The sequence below is a fragment of the Cheilinus undulatus genome, linkage group 19, assembly GCF_018320785.1.
Source record: "Cheilinus undulatus linkage group 19, ASM1832078v1, whole genome shotgun sequence".
Taxonomy (NCBI): Eukaryota; Metazoa; Chordata; class Actinopteri; order Labriformes; family Labridae; genus Cheilinus; species Cheilinus undulatus.
In genome coordinates this window covers 8,831,960-8,852,461 of record NC_054883.1, presented here as the reverse complement: position 1 = coordinate 8,852,461, position 20,502 = coordinate 8,831,960, and the positions used below count along the sequence as shown (strand labels likewise).

Here is a 20,502-nt window from a genome sequence, read left to right as displayed (position 1 = left end):
ACGCTTGAAAGGCTACAATTTTAAATAAAGTATAAAACTGAATTTATACGAAATTACTGAGGCCCAGGGAACTGATTAGTCTACTCCTATCATATAAGATCCCTAAGCATGATCAATAATCAATAAAAAACATACAAAAAGAATTCTACATGTGTAGGATTCAATTTTTTTCCCTGTCAGAGCACATCGATATAGTTGAAATATCTCTTCACCTTAAAAAAAAAGATAGGTTTTATTTTCCATGGTTCGGAGCTATTAAGAGTTTTCTTCCACCTTTCAATTTAGCTTTCGCTTCCCAAGGATTAAAAAATACATTTGAGCAACTATTACCTTTAATTTGTGTAAACTATTCTGGGCATACAAATGTACACACCTTCAAGGTAGCATTTTTATGAATAAGGCCTATTTTATTTTAAGATTTCTCATGTTCGTTCCTTTGAATTAATCAAAATGCTCTTGGAAAAAAGTGACTAATACAAATGCAAAGTGATGAATAATCCAAAAGGAATAAATTAAAAACTCTAAGCATTAAATAAAAAAATGTGAATCTATCCTGTTTCAGCTAAAGCAAATGGTTTTAGCTGGCAGTGTATTTGCTAGCAAACAGCGCTTCAGCAGCTAAGCTAGTACATCCACCGTTTTGTTTGAAACTTTGATAAAGAAATGCTGTTATGTGCACTTATCCTGTTATCTGATGGTTCTCTATATAGTTTATTACTTTTGTTAGTTTTTAGTTTAAGTTTTTCTTAGGACAGTTAACTTATAACTAATCTAACTTCATGTGCTAGCCGAACAAAGCTAACAAATAGCAAAGAAACATCCTGAAAAGGTGTTGATTATGAATATTTTAATTAGAGTTGTCAAGATTAACTGAATTAACTGCAATTAAATAAGGTCCACAACTAGTGCACTAATTTCTTATCAATCAATTTCATGCTTTATTTTCCCTTCCAGTAAACTTTGGTCAAGGCATGCCAGTGTCTCCCAGCAGCCATGTGATGTGAAAAAAGTCCGCCACTGCTCCTTAATGTCTCATTTCTCTTTGAAAAAACTCCCAGACAGCCCAGTGGACAAGTCAAAAGTCAACTGCCCCTTTTTAATGATCTCCATTATTTCATTTTCAATCAATAACAAGCTCCTTTTTCCGTGTTTATTAGGTCTGTGTTAAATCATCGATCTACCTCTAAAAGCAGGTCTGTATCCAGTCAGGAAGTCAAATACCCTTAGTTTAAGAAAGAAAAAAATCCAAAGTGGCACAAAAATTTTAAAATACAGAATAGTGGAATTCTAAAATCAAATAAAACTGGCGTGATTAATTGTGATTAACTGCAGCAATTCTGAGATGAATTGCAATTACATTTTTAATCTTTTCAAAGTCCTAATTTTAATCTTTGGAGCTTTGTGTTAAAAGCTACAAAGCTTTATAACCTTTTTGCAGCTAATTTTTGGGAGAAATTTTACATTCTGCCTATTTAATATAGAAAAACTCTTTAAAACAGAATTGCAGCCTTTTATGTGATAATGTAATTGCACATTGGCATTGCCATTAGATTAATAGTGCAGCACTAGTTTTGAGTAAAATCAGAGAATGTATGGATGGATTACTATAAACCTACATGAAAATTAAAAAAAAACATAAATCTGCCATGCATTCAACAAACATTGGCAATTACATATTTTGGCATACTACTACTCACCTGCTATGGGGAATAAGGTAAAACCAGAGATGCTCAGCACTGTCAGGATTTGCTTTCAGTAAAGAATACTATTTCCTATGTTTGGCTTAATTTATGGGTGAATATCTGCATGTGTAGCGGTGGAAAATAACCTCCATTGAGATAGAAATCTTTAAAACATTGGGCAAATTAAGCTAACATGATACAGTGATTTGTACTTTTAGTATTTGTGGTAAATAAGAAAATAAGCTTGAAATGAATAAGCATTAATGTATTTTTGGTATTATATATTGTTTTTCCAGATGTTAAATCCTTTGTGCCAGAGAGATGTAAAAGCTCAGAACACACAGGACTCAAGTGACCTCATTAGAAGCATGGCATGCCATGGTCTGGCCTATCACAGTGATCAGACTATTGTTTTTTTCTGATTGCTAGAAAATTACCCATCATCATGAGAAAAACAAGCTTCCTTATCTCCAGATAATGAGATAAATTGCTTGCTCACAATGGGAGAATCAGTGTGGTTATCCTGAGATTAGAGAAAAACAATTTGAGCTCTAGAGAAAACGATTGAAATTGATTTATCACAGAAAAACAACATTGCGTTCTCAAGATAACATGCAAGAAGCCAACAGAAGCCATAAATACTTATAATCATGGGAAAAACAGATAAATAGAATGTAGATACATGCCTGCTAGTCCATAATTTCCCCAAATAAGCCCTTTGAGGAGGTGACAGTGAGATGAACTCACAGCGTGTTAAAAATGTAACTAATCAGGGTGAGCAGGAGCATCTGCTTTCCACCATTATCCTAATTCACTATGAAAGGAGACACCAGGGAGTCGTCCTTGCTGTGAGGTCACCGCTCCATCTATTTCTACTGGCACCCCACTCACCAGTGACTCAGTGTGCGTGTCTGTGTCTGCATGTACCCACCTTGCCTGGCCGTGTACTCATTGTCCTCTATCAACCTCGCCAGACCAAAGTCAGCGATCTTGCATACCAGGTTGTCGCCAACGAGTATATTTGCAGCACGCAGGTCCCTGTGGATGTAGTTCATCCTCTCGATAAAAGCCATGCCGTCTGCGATCTAAAAAAAAAAAGACAGCATCTCATGAAGGCGACTTCCGTAAATAATTTTTAGTGTCTCAGAACATCAAGCCCTCTGTCAGACATAAAGAGCAGACAAATAATGAAAGACCAAAAGCAAAGTGTGCCAAATCTGGGAAAGGAAGTTATGTTTACCTGAAGCTGTCGCTCTTTTTTAAAAGTCTGAGGCTTAAAATAGAGCTCTGAACTTAACAGCATGACTCACTGACACAAATTCTGCACTTGTAAAACAAATAAAAAAATAGTTCTTGAGGTTGTGTGTCCCCTACAACTGAAGTTTTTAGTGCACATTGCATCAATCCCTAACTCTCTTCCCTCTTATCTCAAAATAGAACCATCAGTCACTTTCATATATAATTATAGTCAGTTTGTTGAGGTTTTGCATATTTAAGTGTGTATCTAAGTGTGCAAGTTCATTGATAAAAAAGACACAAACAATTTCTAATTCTCTGTGTTCACAAAAATGTTACATAAAAGAAAGTGGGTAGGGTACAAGGGTTGTAGCCATGTTGATGGATATTTTCAGCTGTAATGAGAAGCTTAAATTTCCTACCTATGTTCCCCATACAACCTTTAACATGGAAGAACAGAAGATTCCATCCATTTTCTATACTGCTTATCCCGTAAGGGGTCACGGTGGGTGCTGGAGCCTATCCCAGCTGTCATTGGGCGAGAGGTGGGGTACAACCTGGACTGGCCGCCAGTCAATCGCAGGGATGACATTATAGAGACAGACGACCAGCCACACTCACATTCCCACCTACAGCCAATTTAGAGTTACCAATTGACCTAATGGGCATGTTTTTGGTGGTGGGAGGAAGCCAGAGTACCCGGAGAGAACCCACACGTGCACGGGGAGAACATGCAAACTCCGCGGAAGTGAAGCAAACTAGCAACCTTCTTGCTGTAAGGCAACAGCGCTAACCCCTGCACTCAAGTAAAAGTATTTCATTTAAAGTTTACTTAAAGTACTGATTGCTTACTGAGGAATTGTATAGTATTTCCTTATGGTGCTTATAAACAATAAGGAATAAAAAGAATATAGATATGGAGAGTGAGGCTCTCCAACCAGGCTGTTTAGGTAAAGTCCCCCCTTAAGTTTTAAGCCCTTTTACCTTAAAGACCTGATGCAATCATGTCAGTGCGTTCTGAATGAGCTTTTTGTATTTAAGACCTGACAGATGAACTGCAATGCAATTTACCAAACTGCATGCTGAAGGCAGATGGGATCAAAAATATCTTAGTCTTAGCCTCTAGAAGAGAAGCATCAAGAGGATGGCTGCAGCAGTATTTTAGACGACAAAATTGACAATGGCGACAACTCAGGTTACAATGTGAGTGCAGATCCCCTACCCAAGGCTCAATGGATGAAGGATGGATGTTACCATTCACATAAAAATCTATATGTACTTTTTAGCACTGGTTATTCTGCGTTTTTAAATAAATTCGGGATTATTCATTGAAATATCAACATTTAGTTCTGTACCTTGGTAACCCCTCCACCTTGTTACACAAGTAACGCTTCCTCCACAAAAATAATAATCTAATTCTTATGTTCCCTCTTCCAGGTAATGTGACTCAACTCCCCAAGTGCCACATTCATAAAGGTTTGTTGCCTCAAGTGAGGGAGTTCAAGTTTCTCTGGGTCTTGTTCACAAGGGAGGGTAGAATGGACAGTGAGACTGGTATGGTCATGAACTCTGGGTAGTGACCAAAAGAATAAGATCGCGACTTCAAGAGGTCGAAATGAGATTCCTCCGGAGGGTGGCTGGGATCAGCCTTAGAGATAGGCTGAGGTGCTTGGATATCTGGATGGCCCTCAAAGTAGAGCCGCTGCTCCTTCATGTCGAATGGAGCCAGCTGAGGTAGTTTGGGCATTTGATTAGAATGCCTCCTGGACGCCTCCCTGTGGAGGTTTTCTGGGCACGTCCAACTGGGAGAAGACCCCATGGTAGACCCAGGACTTGCTGGGGCGTAAAGTGCCTGGGTTGACTTGCTTAGCCTGCTGCCACAGCAACCAAGCCCCAGATAAGAGGAAGAAGATGGATGGAGGGATAGATGATTATGTGTCATGATCAACCAGAAATTATATTTTAGGAATCCTTTGAGTAACACTTGCAGAAAGAGACAAGTTGCAAACATCTTTTCCAATTATTATTTAGTAATTCAAAGCAAGATATTGTATTTGTAAAGCTTAACAACTTGACCCAGTTGCTCTGAATAAATATAGCAAACACTATGGTGAAAATGATCTTTGTTGTTTACAAAAACAGTGATGTACTACCTCAGTTAAAGGAAAAGGTGTACTGAGATGAGCACTCATGAGTAAGATAAGTATTGTCATGAGGTTGTCTCCTTGCCAGGCCACAGGAACAGGGGGCCCTAACCCTAAATTTTAGGTAGATGTGGATTGTGTGTGTGATTCCTACATGATCTGGCAACTTTAGTATCCTCAGAAAACATATAAATCTGTGTATCTGAATAAGCCCATTTAAAGAAGATCATAAAACTGGAGGTGAGCAGGAGGAAACCCAGGAAAAATAGGAGGGATGGCAGGCATGAAAATATGTTGAGACATAAAATTGCAGGTTACTATGATTTTTTTCTTACCTGTGCAGCCATATCCACCAACAATGGGAGCTTCAGGAATTTGCCGTCACCTTCTTTCAGGAAGTCGAGCAGGCTTCCTATACAGCAGCAAAAGTAAGAAGTCATAAATGCAAAGCAGCCATGATATACTGTCCATGTAATAAATGACAGCACCTGCATACGAATAGCCTCCTATATGAAATGTTCAGCCCTCAATCCTTTTTATATCTAGCTGGAAAATTAAACTGAATAATAAATTAGGCTTGGTATTGAAGCTGTATGACATTCAGGTTGGATTTTTCTCATTTGGTTCCTATTAGTGGAATTATTTCTCTGCATTAGGAGTGGAAAAATGGTAGAAAATACTCAATGAGATCACAACACACAGCGTAGCAGGCATTTAGACACGCTTGCATACCCAGGCATATGTCATAGAGTTAACATTTACACACACGTAAATCTAATTACTCATAAAAGCCTGAAAAAAACGCATTGCAGCTGAAGCTATGAAACCTTCCCGCAGAACTACAGCAGTTTTCAATTAAACATCCCAGTTTCAGACCTCAGGGAACCACGAGGGATTTTCAAGGACCTTCAATCTGTACAGCATATTAATTAAAACAGCCATAAAATTTACATTTTCTTCTTTAAGGGAATCATCATGTGTATATTTGACATCAATGCGGTGCATGAAAAACCAAAGCTGCGTGATCAATTCAGTGCCTAAAAAGTCTGGAGCATGAGGCTTTTCTTCAAAAATAGACCTCATGAGAGTAACAGTAAACAGCTGAGTCTCGTTATTCTCTAGGTCAGGAAGTTTTCAGAAAATTAGCTAATTCAGTATGCCAGTTTGGATGGTACGCTTCTTGTTTCAGCCTGTACCTTTGGCCATGTACTCGGTGACGATATAAATGGGCTCCTCAGAGACTACAGCATAAAGAGGCACCAGTTTGTCGTGTCGCAGCTTCTTCATGATCTGAGCCTCTTGCAGGAAAGCCTCAGGCGACATGGTTCCTGGTTTCAGCGTCTTTATGGCCACCTTCGTGGTACCATTCCACGTGCCTGAAAAGACAAACACGGATAGAAAAAAGCCCACAGGCCGCGGGGGTAATCAGTGCTGTTAATGGTGTGTGAGCGGGACAATATCATTAATTAGGTCTTGTAATTGCTCAGACATGTGCTGTCATGCATGCACTCTTGTTGAAAAGGATGAGCGGATGTGAGGTCAGAAAGGAAACAATCATTTTGGCCATCTCTGGAGATATACAACAAACAGAGGAAGCAACTGCAGGAAGTGGATAATTCCCAAGTTTAGACAAAAATAGACACAATAAATAAAAGCTTTGGAGTGTTTGCGTGTTTCAGTCTATGCAAATAACGTCAAATTTCCTCTACAAATCTATGCTGATCTTGTGCTTATGTTCGCATCAGGATAATTACAAGTAAACAATAAACAAATGCATGATGCCAGAAATCTCATTTTTCTTCCTCTTACCCATCCAGACCTCTCCAAAGCAGCCCTGGCCAAGTTTGAGCTCCAGTCGCAGGGACTCTCGAGGAATCTCCCAGGCATCTTTAGCGAGCCCCTGGGTCTGAGGCTTCACCGTGGGGCAGACGGTGGTCAGCCGGTGGCAGAGCCCGTCAGCATGCTCTGTGATATAGCGAGCAAGAAGATCAAAATGGTACATTACACCCAGAGGAGCCACACACACACACAGCCACATGAGTCTTTGAACCAGCAGGAGCCGGCGTTTTAAAACTGCGCTCTTTCATGCATCGATTCATTTCATTTGATGTGGATGAAATCAAACTCTTATAGCAACTTTGATGAAATATAAATGAGATGAAGTGGCTTTTTAACACACTGAAACCCTCTGCAGAGTCAGACTGAAAGCAAGTGGGATGACAGAGATTTAACCTGATCATCCTCAGGCAGAATACAGGGATTATAACAGGCCCATCAATTGTTAATCAAATTAAATGCTTTCCATCTTGGTAACACTCTGAAAACCTGCCTCCCTTATTCACACGGTTGCTGTTTTGCTCTCATGCCACACTAAGAGTAGAACGTTTGAATACTGTTTTACTATTTTAGTGCTATTCAGCATACAAACAGACTGAAAATCTTACAAACTGCTTCCATTGCACTACTTCTTAAGCCCCATCAAAGGCAATGAATGGATAGCTAGAATTCAAGGTATGGCAATGTTCAAAGTTAAAATTAAGAAGAAATTTCAACTATCAACACACAACAGCTAAAATTAGCAGCTTAACCTACTGGCTATCACAACAGTTTCCTAAATGTGAGGCTATCGTAGAGACCTTGTTAATGTAAGTGAGTTATTGACTGTTACCCTGCCAAAATTGCTATCAGTATGGTAGCAAGCTGGTGTTAATATTAGATGTTGCAATGCTGGCTAGCAAACATAAGGCACATGAATGCTAACATTTTCTGCTTTAAATTAGGCTGTTTAAATGTATTGCAGGAACTCTTATCTAGCTTACAGTAATAGCAAGCTAGTGTTAACGACAGCAAACAGAAGTGTTGGCTAGCAAAGAAAGGGTGTGTTTTCCTGGCATTAGTTGCGGTAGTTTTTGTAGGTAATGTACGCTACGGTTACCTTGCTGACAGTAATGGCAGCAAGCTTGTGTCAATGTTAGCTAAAAGCAATACTGGCAAACATTAGATACATGAATGCCCATGCCAGCTGTTAAAAAAATTACTTTTTTTAAAACTACTGTAAGCAACTGTATCTGTCTATAGCAAACAGACTATCAATGTTTAGGTGTTACTTGTTGTAGCTGATGTTGATTTCTGTAAACGGTAGTGTGCCAATGTAGCTAGCTTTAGTCAAAGTTACGTTACAGCAATGTTGAATATCAAAGATTAGCACATGAATGCTAATGCTAGCTGTTACAAATTTATGTTAAATTTTCATTGAATAGCCTTTCTTGATGAATCATCTCGTTTTCAAAGGGGTCCACTTCCTATTTAAAGGTAATACATGCTATGGTTACCTTACCAACAGTCATGGCAGCAATCTATTCTTAGCTTGTTAGCTTACAGTGATGTTGTGACATTAGTCACATGAATGCTAAAATTAGCTGCTGTAAATTACTGTTTAAATATATTCTAAGCTACTGTTACCTTGCTATCAATAATGGTAGTAAGCTAGTGTTCACTTTGGCTGATAGCAAGGCTGGCTAACCAACATGGATACACATGGATGCTAACGTTAGCCGCTGAGAATTTCTTTTTAAAGGTATTGCAAGTAACAGTGACCTTGCTAACAGTAATGGTTGCAAGCTAGTGTTAATGTTGCTCAGCAGGGGTGTTAAACTCATATTGAGTCTGGGGCCAGATTTGCTCAAATGAGACGTCCTGAGGGCCGGACCATTTAGGCCCGGATTGTGAAAGTCAACCGTGGATTCTAAATTTAGGCCTTACCTAAGGTCAACATTTAAACATAAACTTTAACCTCATTTTCACCATTAGTAAAATATAAAAAAATATAAATAACACTGATAAAAATGATTCTGAGATGAAAAAAAGTAAAAATGATAAGTTTAAAGGCTCAAAGTCTGAGATAAAAAGTCAAACTTACTAGTTCAAATGGTCAACACATGAAATTTAACCTAATGGCAAAATAATGTTATTAAAAGGCAAATAAATGAGATAGAAAGTCAAAATCACAAGTTTAAAAGGTAAAAATATGACTTAGAATTTTGAATTGTGAATCTTGAAGGTCAAAACATGAAAAAAGTCAAAATCATCAGTTTAAGTCAGAATTGTGAGATGCAAAATTGAAAATAGGAAATGACATTAATTTCTTTTCTCTCCCTCCTTAATTTTTTATCTAACTTCTTTTACTCTTTACTTTTTCAGAGTTCTATAATTTAACAAGGATATTCTAAATCACTAAGGTTAAGTTTATACGTTTACTGGAGGAAATCTGCAGACCTCATACTAGTGGGCCAGTTATAATAGACAGATCATATGAACTTGCGGGACGGACACAACTGTACCATGGGCCGGATTTGGCCCCTGGGCCTTGAGTTTGACACCTGTGCTCTACAGCAATGTTGGCTAGCAAAGATCTGGTGCATTACTGCTGATCTTAGCTGCTGTAAATGTCTTCTTAAAGTTAATTTTAGCTGTTTACATTTTTTTCTATTATAAGACAATGTTAGCTATTACCTTGCTAACAGTATTGTTAATTGGGAGGTGCATTAATGCTGATGTTAGATATTTTAACCTCCAAAATATCTATGTATTTTTGTGTCCATTGTCTTTTTGGTTCATAGATATTAAGAAGCAGTGAATTGATAACAAAAGGTTAGTTCTCCTTAATCCCTTAACATAATACTCTTTAACCTTTAATACAGGAACATGATATTATATTTGCATGAGTAAAAGGTCAAGTACAATTGCTGCCATAGACTTAAAAATTAGTTGCAGATGGCATGAGAACTAACACCAAAACTAGGGATTGAGCCTCTTTCATAAAGAAGATACACTGTTTCCTGTTCTTATGCTATGTTCTATTGGCATCTTTTTAAGACATTGTCTCAATCATAAACAATATCAAGACAGCATTTATTTACTTGTGGTAAAGTACTGATTCAGGCACCGTTTAGGCACCATGGTAATGAATAACTGCAGTGAATAATGTATTTACATTGAGAGAGAACATACATACCTGTGTAGTGTTTGACAAGCTTCTGCAATGTATCAAACTGCGCTCGTGTGGTGATGTAGTATCCCCCGCTGTCCAACTTCCTGATCTTGTAGTGTTTCACATTGTCTCCTTTGGCATCATCCCAGTCTCGTATGGACAGAGAATAAGCACCTGCAGGAGACAAGGGAAATGTCCTTCATGCAACTTCAAAGCCTTTTTTTGAAATATCGCATTGAAAGGAGTGGCCCTGACAGATGTGCTTACATCTGGATGGACAACCAGAAAACATGGCGGTTGCTGATGCAGAGGCATTAAACAGAACTTTTAACAGGGAGGATACCCAAATGTGTCTGTGTAAGGGATCATCACCTTTAGTAGTTTCACTTTCCCGCACCAGGAAAGTTCCTCGATTGTTCCCAGGATTCAGCAGCAGCCTCTCAGCATCTTTACGCCCCATTTTACCAAAGTACCACCTATGGAGAGGAAGCATACAGATAAAAAAAAAACTCTTAAGTGCAGACTGAGAATCTGAGTGGAAACCATTAAAGTTTAACTAGATATCTCTGCTTAGAACATCAGAACCATGATATGAAGCTCCCCCTGCTTGCTGAAAGCCACATGAGATGAGATCATGTTAGCACTATTAGTCTCCTGGCGCTGTAGATGGAATAATGAGGCAATAACAAACAGCAGCAGCGCCTTACTCCTCAGCCTGGATGGAGTCGGCAGGGGCAACATAATTGCTCGGGATGTAGCCTTTCCTTCCCGTGTTGATGGAGCGAGCCTCCCACCAGTCTCCCTCGCTGTAGGAGGATGAGAGCACAGGAATGATTAGACAAATGACTTGTAGAAATTTGTCCTCATATTAACTGTATGATGCCTCAAGAGGAAAACGGTGTTCTTCATCTTTTAGCAATTATTTTATTCTGCAACCTCCAGATTTGACACAAAAAAATGTTTAGCCATCTTTGAAATGTGAGGCATGACTGACAAATTCTGTCACAATGGGGGCTGAATGAGAGTAATCTACTTAACATTACAATGCTTTAACCACAGGCGACATTATTGCCACAGCGTGAGTGAAATAAAAGAGAAATCCTGCGACAGGGATGAAATGCAATCAAACACATTCATGTGGGCAAAAACCAAGAACAGGTGCAGGCTAGAATAAAATATGAAAGGTAAAGTATCCTAAATTAACCACGTTAAACTAAAAGAGAGACTAGTGGGGTTCTTACGTATTGTTGATGATCTGGAAGCGGTCTCCTTTTTTAAAGGAAAGATCGTCTGATGTTCGAGCTTCATAGTCATACAAGGCCACAAAGAACGTAACGCCACCTGAAACACACAAAATCCCCACGATCCAAATAGAAATAAAAGTGTTAGCTTGTGAAAATCCCTTCAATAAGGACAAATTATGGCAAACAATAATCCATGTAGAGGATATTAGAGGGAGCATGTCAGGGACAGGTTGATGTTTGCGCATGCTTTCAAAAGGCTGATAAAAGAAGAGAAATCTGATAAATCTGTCACGCAAAGTGTAAGTACAGAGCTCCTGAAGTCTCAAAATTTGAACAAATTTCACACTCAATATAATCATATTAAATATCATCCAATTTCAGTGCACAAGACAAACTTGTGTCCATGAATAAATAACTTTTGCCCACAAGCTTTATCTTTTTTCGAAATGATAATATAGTCATCTTGAGCGTTCAACTTATTTCCCAGTGCTCTAGTAAAAACGTATTTCAACACAATCTGCTATATTGTGAGCACTAACAAATTATCTTGTGTGAACAATTGACCATATAATGAGTGCTCAAGATAAATGAAGGCACGCAAATTAATATCTTGTGTGCACATAATCATTTTGTGTGCGCAAAATGTATTTGTCTCCACAATATAATTATCTTGTGCACACAAGTTATTCTGCTCTCACACGGTAGTCCCTTGTTCTTGTCATTTTAGTATCTTGTGCAGACAAGTTAAAATCTTGTTTTCACATGATAACTATCTCGGGTGCACACATTATTCTGCTTGCACATAATACCTTGTTCTCATTGTATACTTATCTTGTGCAGGAAAATTAAATTGTGTGTCCACCATAAAATTATCATGTGCAACCAAGTTATGCTGTTTGCACAGGGTGATTATTTGTTCCCATATATTTCTATCATTTAAGCAAAAGTAATATTCATGTTCCCACAATAACAGGGTGTCCGCAGGGTCTTAAAAAGTATTAAAAGTTTATAAATCAATTAAGTCTAAATTACGGCATCTACAAAGTATTTAAAAAGTCTTAAAGCAAGAATATGAGGTCTTAAATTTGTTGTTTTTCATTTTTATATTAAAGAGGTTACAGTCTGCATAGACTTATGGAAATAAAATATCAAAATTAAAGGAACTTCATTAAGCTGAGCTATGGTTGATCAGCTGCAACAGTTAAATAATCATTGATACGTTAATATTTCAAAATAACAAAAGAAAAATTAAGGAGAATTGTGAGAATCGTAAAGTGGGCATTTACAGCTTGTATATATTCATCTTAAAACCTGAATGTATGCCATTCTACTGTTTAGCTTTAACTACAGTGCGAAGCGTGCAAGTAAGTTCTTCTAGATCGTGATAAACTACTTTTAGGACACTTTAGTTGAAAATAAGACCTGACATTCAGATATCTCATGGTATCAGTGTTTTTTTAATAGTTGTATCTCAACATGCTCCAAGAAAGCCTAAAATGCATACTACAATAAGAAATAATTCTGGCATTTTTCATCATTTGTTGTCAAATTTTTACTTTACTATTACTTACAATAAGTATTATTGCTTGAGTTGTAAAAAGTATGTAGAGGATTTACTATCGGCACAGAACCCATACATAGTGTAACTGTTGTTAATGCAACCGGTTAGAAAATGAAGATGTAATAGAGCCTTAAAAGGTATGAATGGGCTTTAAAAAGGTCTTAAAAAGTACTACATTCAGTGTCAGATTTTCTGTATGTATCCTGATAAAATTATCTTAGTTGCACAAGAAGATAATGTTTCCACCTTGTAATTATCTGATGGGCAAAAGCTATCGTGTGAACACATAATAGCAACATTTGTTTAAATATAACTATCCATTGTGCACAACTGTTTGCACAGGCTATCTTGTGCACACAAGTAGGGATGCAATCAGTAGGATGCTGGTATCGGCAGATGTTAGCTTATCAAGTATATTATTGGTATTGGCAGATTTACTACATTTCTGACGATATTTACAACTGATATTCTGGCTTTAAAAATCAGCCTATATCAGCTGTGAATATTAAAAATACAAACAGATAGGTTGGAGGATTTTTGGTTGAACAAACAGACCTACTTCAGCTGAAGTCTTTCTTCATTCAGCATCATTCTTGACACTTTAAAGTGTGTTTTAAGGACTGAAATGTGTTAAATGTGTAAACAGTTAACATCTTGTACACACAATATAATCACTTTGGTGCAAAAGTTGTCATCTGTGCATAAGTAATTTGTCTCCACAATATAATTACTATGTATGTACGAGTTGAAGTTTGTGCACACACACACACCTAGTACAGCGGTTATCTTGCGAACACTATTGGCAGCCTACTCATCTAGTGTGAAAAAGATCTAATACTGTTGGCACAAATTTATCATGTGCATATTTTGTGAACAGGATAAGATCCTGTTCACAAAATATGAAAATGTTAACTCTGTTTGGACTTCAGTGGCTCTGTCTCTAAGAGCTCATATTGTATTCATTTTATCTCTCTCATAGCTGTAGAGGATGTGATATGAATATTTCCCCTGCATTGAAATATGACAGTGAATAGTCTCTCTTAAGAGACACTGATACTGAGACACTCAGCAAAGAGAAGTCAATAAATCAAACCATTTCAAATATAATCATCATCCCAGCTGTCATCATTGAGATCCCATTTAACACACTTGGGTATTAATGGTGTTACCATGAGCTAAGATTAAACATTGGGATGTATATTTCATTAAATTTTCCCTCAGCTGATATTTCTGTCTTAATATGCTGTGAAATATTCTACCTAGTGTGCAGCCACACTCCAGATAGATGACATTCATATACCAACCACTGATATCAACACTGTCAACAGTAATCCCATTATCTTCTGCAGAAGGCAAACACCATGGCAGTGCCACCTTCACCTTCTCCTGGGAGCAGATAATCCAACACGCAGGAGGATTACAACATAAATCCCAACTAGCTCTTTCAGGGTCTGTGTAAGCTGCTTGGGAACATTTAGGGTGATCCCAGCTGATTGTAAGGCCTGATTTGAGTCCAACAAGGAGAGAACAGTTCAATAATAAAGGCTGGGGTGTAATATTTAACTGCCACACATGCACTCTGGTTGGGATCACAAGTTTTTTCATCCCAAACTGTGAATCAGTCTAATAGCTGGTGAGACATTTCACTAGAAACTACAAAACAGCCTCGTTGTGGGGTTTAAAAGGTGATACTGTGATGGATGTCACCTTTGCGATAAGACGGTTCATGAAATCATCCTTGCTGGATAGTCGTCAACTGTAAGTGATATTATTAGAATGTGGAAACAATTAGGAACACAAAAACTGTGCAGTGAGAGCGTTGTGGAATGGGTTTCCATGGCTGAGCAGCTGCATGCAAGACTCCCATCACCAAGTCCAACACCAAGAGTAAGATGGAACGGTGTAAAGTGCACCAACACTGGATTGTAGAGCAGTGGAAATGTGTTATTTGGAGTGACAAATCATGCTTCTCTGCTTGGCAGTCAAATGGGAAGAATCTAGGTTTGGCAGATTGCATTGAAGAGAAACTTTATCTGCCTGACTGCACTGTGCCAAATCTGAAGTTTGGTGGAGGAGGGATAATGGTATAGGGCTGTTTTTTAGGGTTTGGGCTAGGTTCCTTATCTCCAGGTGAAGGCCAATCATAATGCTTCAGCATGCCAAGACATTTTGGAAAATGCTATGCTTCCAACTTTGTGGCAACAGTTTCGGGAAGACCCTTTTATTACAACATGACTGGTCACAAAGCAAAGACTATAAAGACATGGTTTGATGAGTTCAGTGTGGAAGAACTTGACTGGCCCGCACAAAGCCCTGACCTCAACACTGTTGAGCATCTTTGGGATGAAATGAAATGGAGATGCGAGCTAGGCCTTCTCGTCCAATACAGTGCCTGACATCATAGATGCTCTACAGAATGAATGGGCTCATATTCCTACAGAAACATTCAAAATCTTGTGGAAAGCCTTGAAGAAGAATGGAGGCAGTTATAGCTGCAAACTCCATTTTAAAATGTATTTGTATTTGCAAATGTATTTCAATACAAAGTCACAGCATATGTGCAACACAAGCTATTGGTAATATCCCCCTGTGCAGAAGGGATATCTGTGTCAAGTTTTGTGGAAAGAAGTCCAACAGTTATTGAGATGTTTGTCTAAACAAAGCAAAAGCTCTTGCACCATTCAGCTTAAAGACCTAAAATCTTTTTTTAAAAACATGGAAGGATTACCCATTCACAACATGTTTAGTCTCTACATCTTGATTTAATAATCATAATAGAAAAAAGTCTCAGAAAATACTGAATTACTGAAATACTTTGGCTGAAAAATCAGATTTTAATCAGCATTGTGATGTCATCATACAATACAACACCACTCACTTGAGACAGCACCAGAGAAAGAGTTGGACACAGGACCCGTAAAGGAGGACGACGCCCCTCCAAAGGGAGTCATGGCAGATGAGGACCCTCCAAACGGCGTGAGGGTGTGGTTAAAGTTTGCAGCTCCGGACCCTGACGAAGAGGAGGGAGGCGGATTCTGCTGAAGCTGGGTGGGATCAGGACCGTAGTGGCCAACGTGAGGGGTGGTGGCGATGGTGTTGGGGTCTGATCCTGTGGCATTTTCTGGCCGGTACTTCATCGTCGTGCCTTTGTCCTCTTTGCTCTTTATGCAGCCCATCGTCTCGCCCTGCCGGATGGACAAAACACAAAGCTTCACTTAGTTGGAGGCATACTGGAAACTACAGCATCAGATTCTTCAGTCGCCTCAATGATACATAAATAAGTGGAGGGCAGGGAGGAGCAGGATTAACAGTTGCAACATAAGGCCTGTAGCAACATGGGTTATGAAATGAAAAATTAATGACCTGATATTAACACGTGATTCATTTTGTTGTTGTTGCAAATGCTAAGACTATAAGCCATGTAAGTGGGACATATGGGCAAATGTTAAATCGGCTTTGAATCACTCATAAGTCAAACATTTAGATTAAATCATGCATGTATGTTGTAATTTAGACAAGTACAAAACAAAGGGATGAAAGTGATTATAATTTTCATAGTTGATCCATTACATGTCATTGTTCCCAAAAGAGATCACTAATGTTTACATACAAGTGACAGATTAAAATGGATAAAATGGGTTAATAGTAAGAGCTTTATGCAGCATTAGTGCTGGGTTATACATGTATGCCCTCCTGGATTCAATTCAAATGTCAACTTTTAGGCCCTTCAGCCCATGGAGGAATTAATCTACACACCTCCCAGCTCATCCAGAGGCCAACAGGGTCACTGGTTTCCTGGGTCAGAGCCTAAGTCTAAAGCAAGTTTTAATTATTCTTGCTTTCAACTCAACCAGATATTTGAAAAAAAAAAAAAATCCACAAACACTAAAAGCAACAAAAGACTGAAATAAACAAAAAAGGCAAAGACCAAAAAACTGCAGAACAAAAAAAGAGTAAAAGTGATGCCAAATGGTCACAAACATGCTAGACAACTAGAAACATTTAACAAAAACTTCAACATAGAGACAAAAATCACTACAAGGACACAAAAAACACTAAGAAAGACTCCAAGATTGATCACAAGGGACACAAAATGGCCGTGTAAAGGCATGATACCACCAAGAACAGATGCAAACAACCACTGAAACATTAAAAATCTGAGTACTAACAAAATAATCCTAATATTATAAAAAGACACAAAAAACAGGAAAGACATATCAAAAATATTTAAAAAATACCTTGAATGAACTTATAGGGATGCAAAATGCCCATAAGCATAGAATGATCACAAGCAAACACAAAAAAAAAAACAAGACTGAAAAAGAGCCCAACAAAAGACAAGAAAAGAGTCTTGACATTCACATAATGAGAACACAAAAAGGGCTCCAAAAACACCCAAAAATGGGATGCAAAATGGCCACAAACATTCTGAAAACAGCTCTAAAGAGACATAAAACAAAAACCATGAATTTAAAATACAACACAAAACAAAAAAGATTTCATAGTAAAAAAAAAAAAATCAACAAAGCAACCAAAGTGAACACAAGGGATGCAAAATAGCCACAAGCCTGCCTCAATTGATTACAATGGGCAAAAAAAATTACAACAAAAACTGACATGAAAAAATTACACCAGACACATTGAAAATAATAAAATCACCCATAAAGTACACAAAAGACGCAAAATTGCATTAAACCAGCAGGAAACAATCGCAGATGCATAATGACCACTAGAAATTACAACCAGAGACCACAAGACTCTAGTTATTAAATGATTGCAACAACAAAACAATAACATAGACACCAACAACCAGTATCCAGTATCCAAGGCAAAGGGTACTGATTTAAAAATATTGGTACAAAAATATTGACATTAACAATTACTTAACAATTACTACAATGCCACAAAAATAATTGCAAAGACGGGTTAACAATAACAAAAACCCCCTTTAAGAACAAAAGGGATGCAAAATGGCCAAAAAACTTGCCTAATGACCAAAACAAAACAAAACAAAAAAAACCAGAATGACTGCAAAGACAAAACAATTACAAAGACAACCACAGTCAATGCAAGGTATGCAAAATAGCAGCCATCCTGCTTCAATTATAACAGTGGATAACAGTGTGATAAAAAAACAATTTTTTAGATCTTGACATTCACAAAGACAACTACAAAAAACACTATAGAAAACAACTAATAAAAGACACTCAGAAGGAATGTCAGGGATGCAAAATGGCATCAAACTACAGAAAACAATCATATATGCAAAAGATCAACAAACAAGGCACAACGTCATATAAATGACTGTAAAGACACAAAAAGCAATAACACCTGCAATGAACACAAGAGATGCAAAATGGTCTTAAACTAGCGTGGCATTCAAAACAACAAAAAATAGCTGCTAAATATAGTGAACAAGTGCTTATCCTTTCCTTTAATACCACTAGACATGAAAAATTCTAACCAAGAGACACATGTCAATTAAAAAAAGATTTGAGATTACCAAAAAGGGATGCAAAATCACCAGAAAATGGCCCAAAAAGGCCTGAAATAATCAATTACAAAATGACAACAATGATTCGAGAAAGAGTGAATGTTACCAAAAAGGGTGCAAAATGAACTCAATAAAGCCTAAATTATTCCAAGGTACACAATGATAACAAAGAGACAATAAAAAAAATGACCACAAACTACACCTCTGAGTGGTGTTTGTGGCTTTAATCCTTGGTGCTGGTGTCCCTTCAAAATGTTACTGATATAATTTGGATCGAAGCGCTTTGCTCCCTCATGTATGAGGCTCCTGTTGTGTCATAATCTGTCCATGGCTCAGCTTGGCCTGACCACTCTACAAGATTTAAAACATCGATATGTGTCCATCTGCATGGTTGTCATTCCTCCCCTAACACAATTTTGGCGGAGTCACACTGAGGCATTCTTTAGTGAGGTGAAGGCCCGGAAAATGTGGAGACAATCAGACACGCTCGTAAAGACGTCTGAGCTTGGGGAGATCAGAACGCTTTGACTTGCCAAGAACAACAGCTGCTCGAGGACTTGGAGTTGTTTAATTGGCGCTGACACATTACAAGACAGTAAAACAATGGAGGATTGAAATGAAATAGGAGCTTTTATTCCAAACGTAGAGAATAAAAGCCAACTGAACAAACCCATGCTACTGAGCAGCACTGCGGCTCAGTTGGTGACAGAAGAGATGAGGGCAGCAGTTCACTGAATAACAGGGTCGCAATCATGCATCGATGAAACTGAAGAGGGTCTACTGGGGCTGAAATGCACCTTTTCACCCATGCTGGAACAGTGGCCTTGATTTTTGGAGAGGTGGGAGGGATTTTTCTTCATCGAAGAAGGAGGGGCACAATCGAGGGTTCATCGAGTTCTTCAGCTGAACTGCCAAGGAAATCAACTAAATGGGGACAACCACAGAAACCTTCCAAAGATTCAGAACACTTAGCTCTAATAAAAAAAACAAAAAAACAAAAACGTGCAACCGTTTAAATTACAGCTTGTGCTAAATTCTGGTCGTCTTCTACAGAGACATGATGTGATGTGACAAACTGAAACAGATTCCTACAAATGTCTTCAAAGGATTATCCCAATAAATCTATTCTCAGATGTTACAACTACAGCCAATATGTTGGGAATGTTGGCTAGAAAAACAGACATTTTCCAACCTTTTCCTCAACCCCTAGAATCAAGCCAGTATCATGGAAAGCATAAGGCTTCACTCAGTCGACTACGGTGGGCTTGTGTTTCCTCAGCACACAGACGCGAGTCTGGCCTGTTGGCTCTGCAGTGAACTTACCACACTGTAAAACACCGGACAGTGTGCCAGAAATATTTGCACTAAGAGGAAGGATGTTTTTCCTTTTCAAAAATGAGGCATCAGCTGTTTCAAAGAAATGACATCACTCAAGCAAATTTATTATTACTGCGGCAGGACTGAGCCAAATGATGGAAACTTTGAAAGAGAATGCACGTCTTTAGAAACCAAAATGGAACAAAGTGGACAGTCATTTACATCTCTGGTGTACAGCAGGAGGTGCAAATCAATTCATTGATTCTCCAGATTTATGGTGCCAACTATGAGCTGCAATGTTGCGGCTAGCATCCAATCTTTGCTGCATAGAGTTCTTTATTTCCCTTGCTTTTTTCCTTCCCAACCTCAATTGTGATTTCAAGCTAGAGGCATAAACTTACCTCACAAAAATAACTAATACTTCATAAATAAATAAGTCCTTCAGATGAAAAACTCAAAAACTCACTGGTTGACGCATTAATAAATGTCTGTTTTCATCTACATTAACGCTACCATTCTACTGGGCTCTTACAAACCCTAATTAGGTCCACACTGAATTACCTCTAAAAACTATTAGATATTTACTGTTTGATTGTTTGGTGGCCAACTTGGCCATTTTGACCAAATGCAATCAAAATGTGCTTTTATTTGATTTGGAAGGAAGAAGGTTCTTGTTTTGAATCCCTGTTGTTTCAGGCTTTTCTGTGTGGAGTCTGCATATGTTCTCCACAGGTACTCCAGCTTCCTCCAGCAGCTCTTTATATTGACTTGTGTCCCTAAATTGCCCCTAAGTATGACTGGCTGTCTCTGTGGTTGACCAGGTGAACCACACCT

The 20,502-nt window shown here is 38.2% G+C and overlaps 1 protein-coding gene across 1 annotated transcript in view; it reads right to left on the bottom strand.

Annotated features, from left to right (window-relative positions):
• The window catches only part of LOC121527225 (tyrosine-protein kinase yes-like), a 41,849-nt gene that overhangs the window by 4,137 nt on the left and 17,210 nt on the right, over positions 1-20,502 (bottom strand). Inside the window, exons 2-10 of the mRNA XM_041814078.1 lie at positions 15,736-16,042; positions 11,294-11,393; positions 10,760-10,858; positions 10,425-10,528; positions 10,077-10,226; positions 6,872-7,027; positions 6,259-6,438; positions 5,398-5,474; positions 2,614-2,767 (exon numbers count right to left, since the gene is read on the bottom strand). Coding sequence (XP_041670012.1) covers positions 2,614-2,767; positions 5,398-5,474; positions 6,259-6,438; positions 6,872-7,027; positions 10,077-10,226; positions 10,425-10,528; positions 10,760-10,858; positions 11,294-11,393; positions 15,736-16,033 — 1,318 coding nt within the window. The 5' untranslated portion in view covers positions 16,034-16,042. The remainder of the gene's footprint in view (positions 1-2,613; positions 2,768-5,397; positions 5,475-6,258; positions 6,439-6,871; positions 7,028-10,076; positions 10,227-10,424; positions 10,529-10,759; positions 10,859-11,293; positions 11,394-15,735; positions 16,043-20,502) is intronic.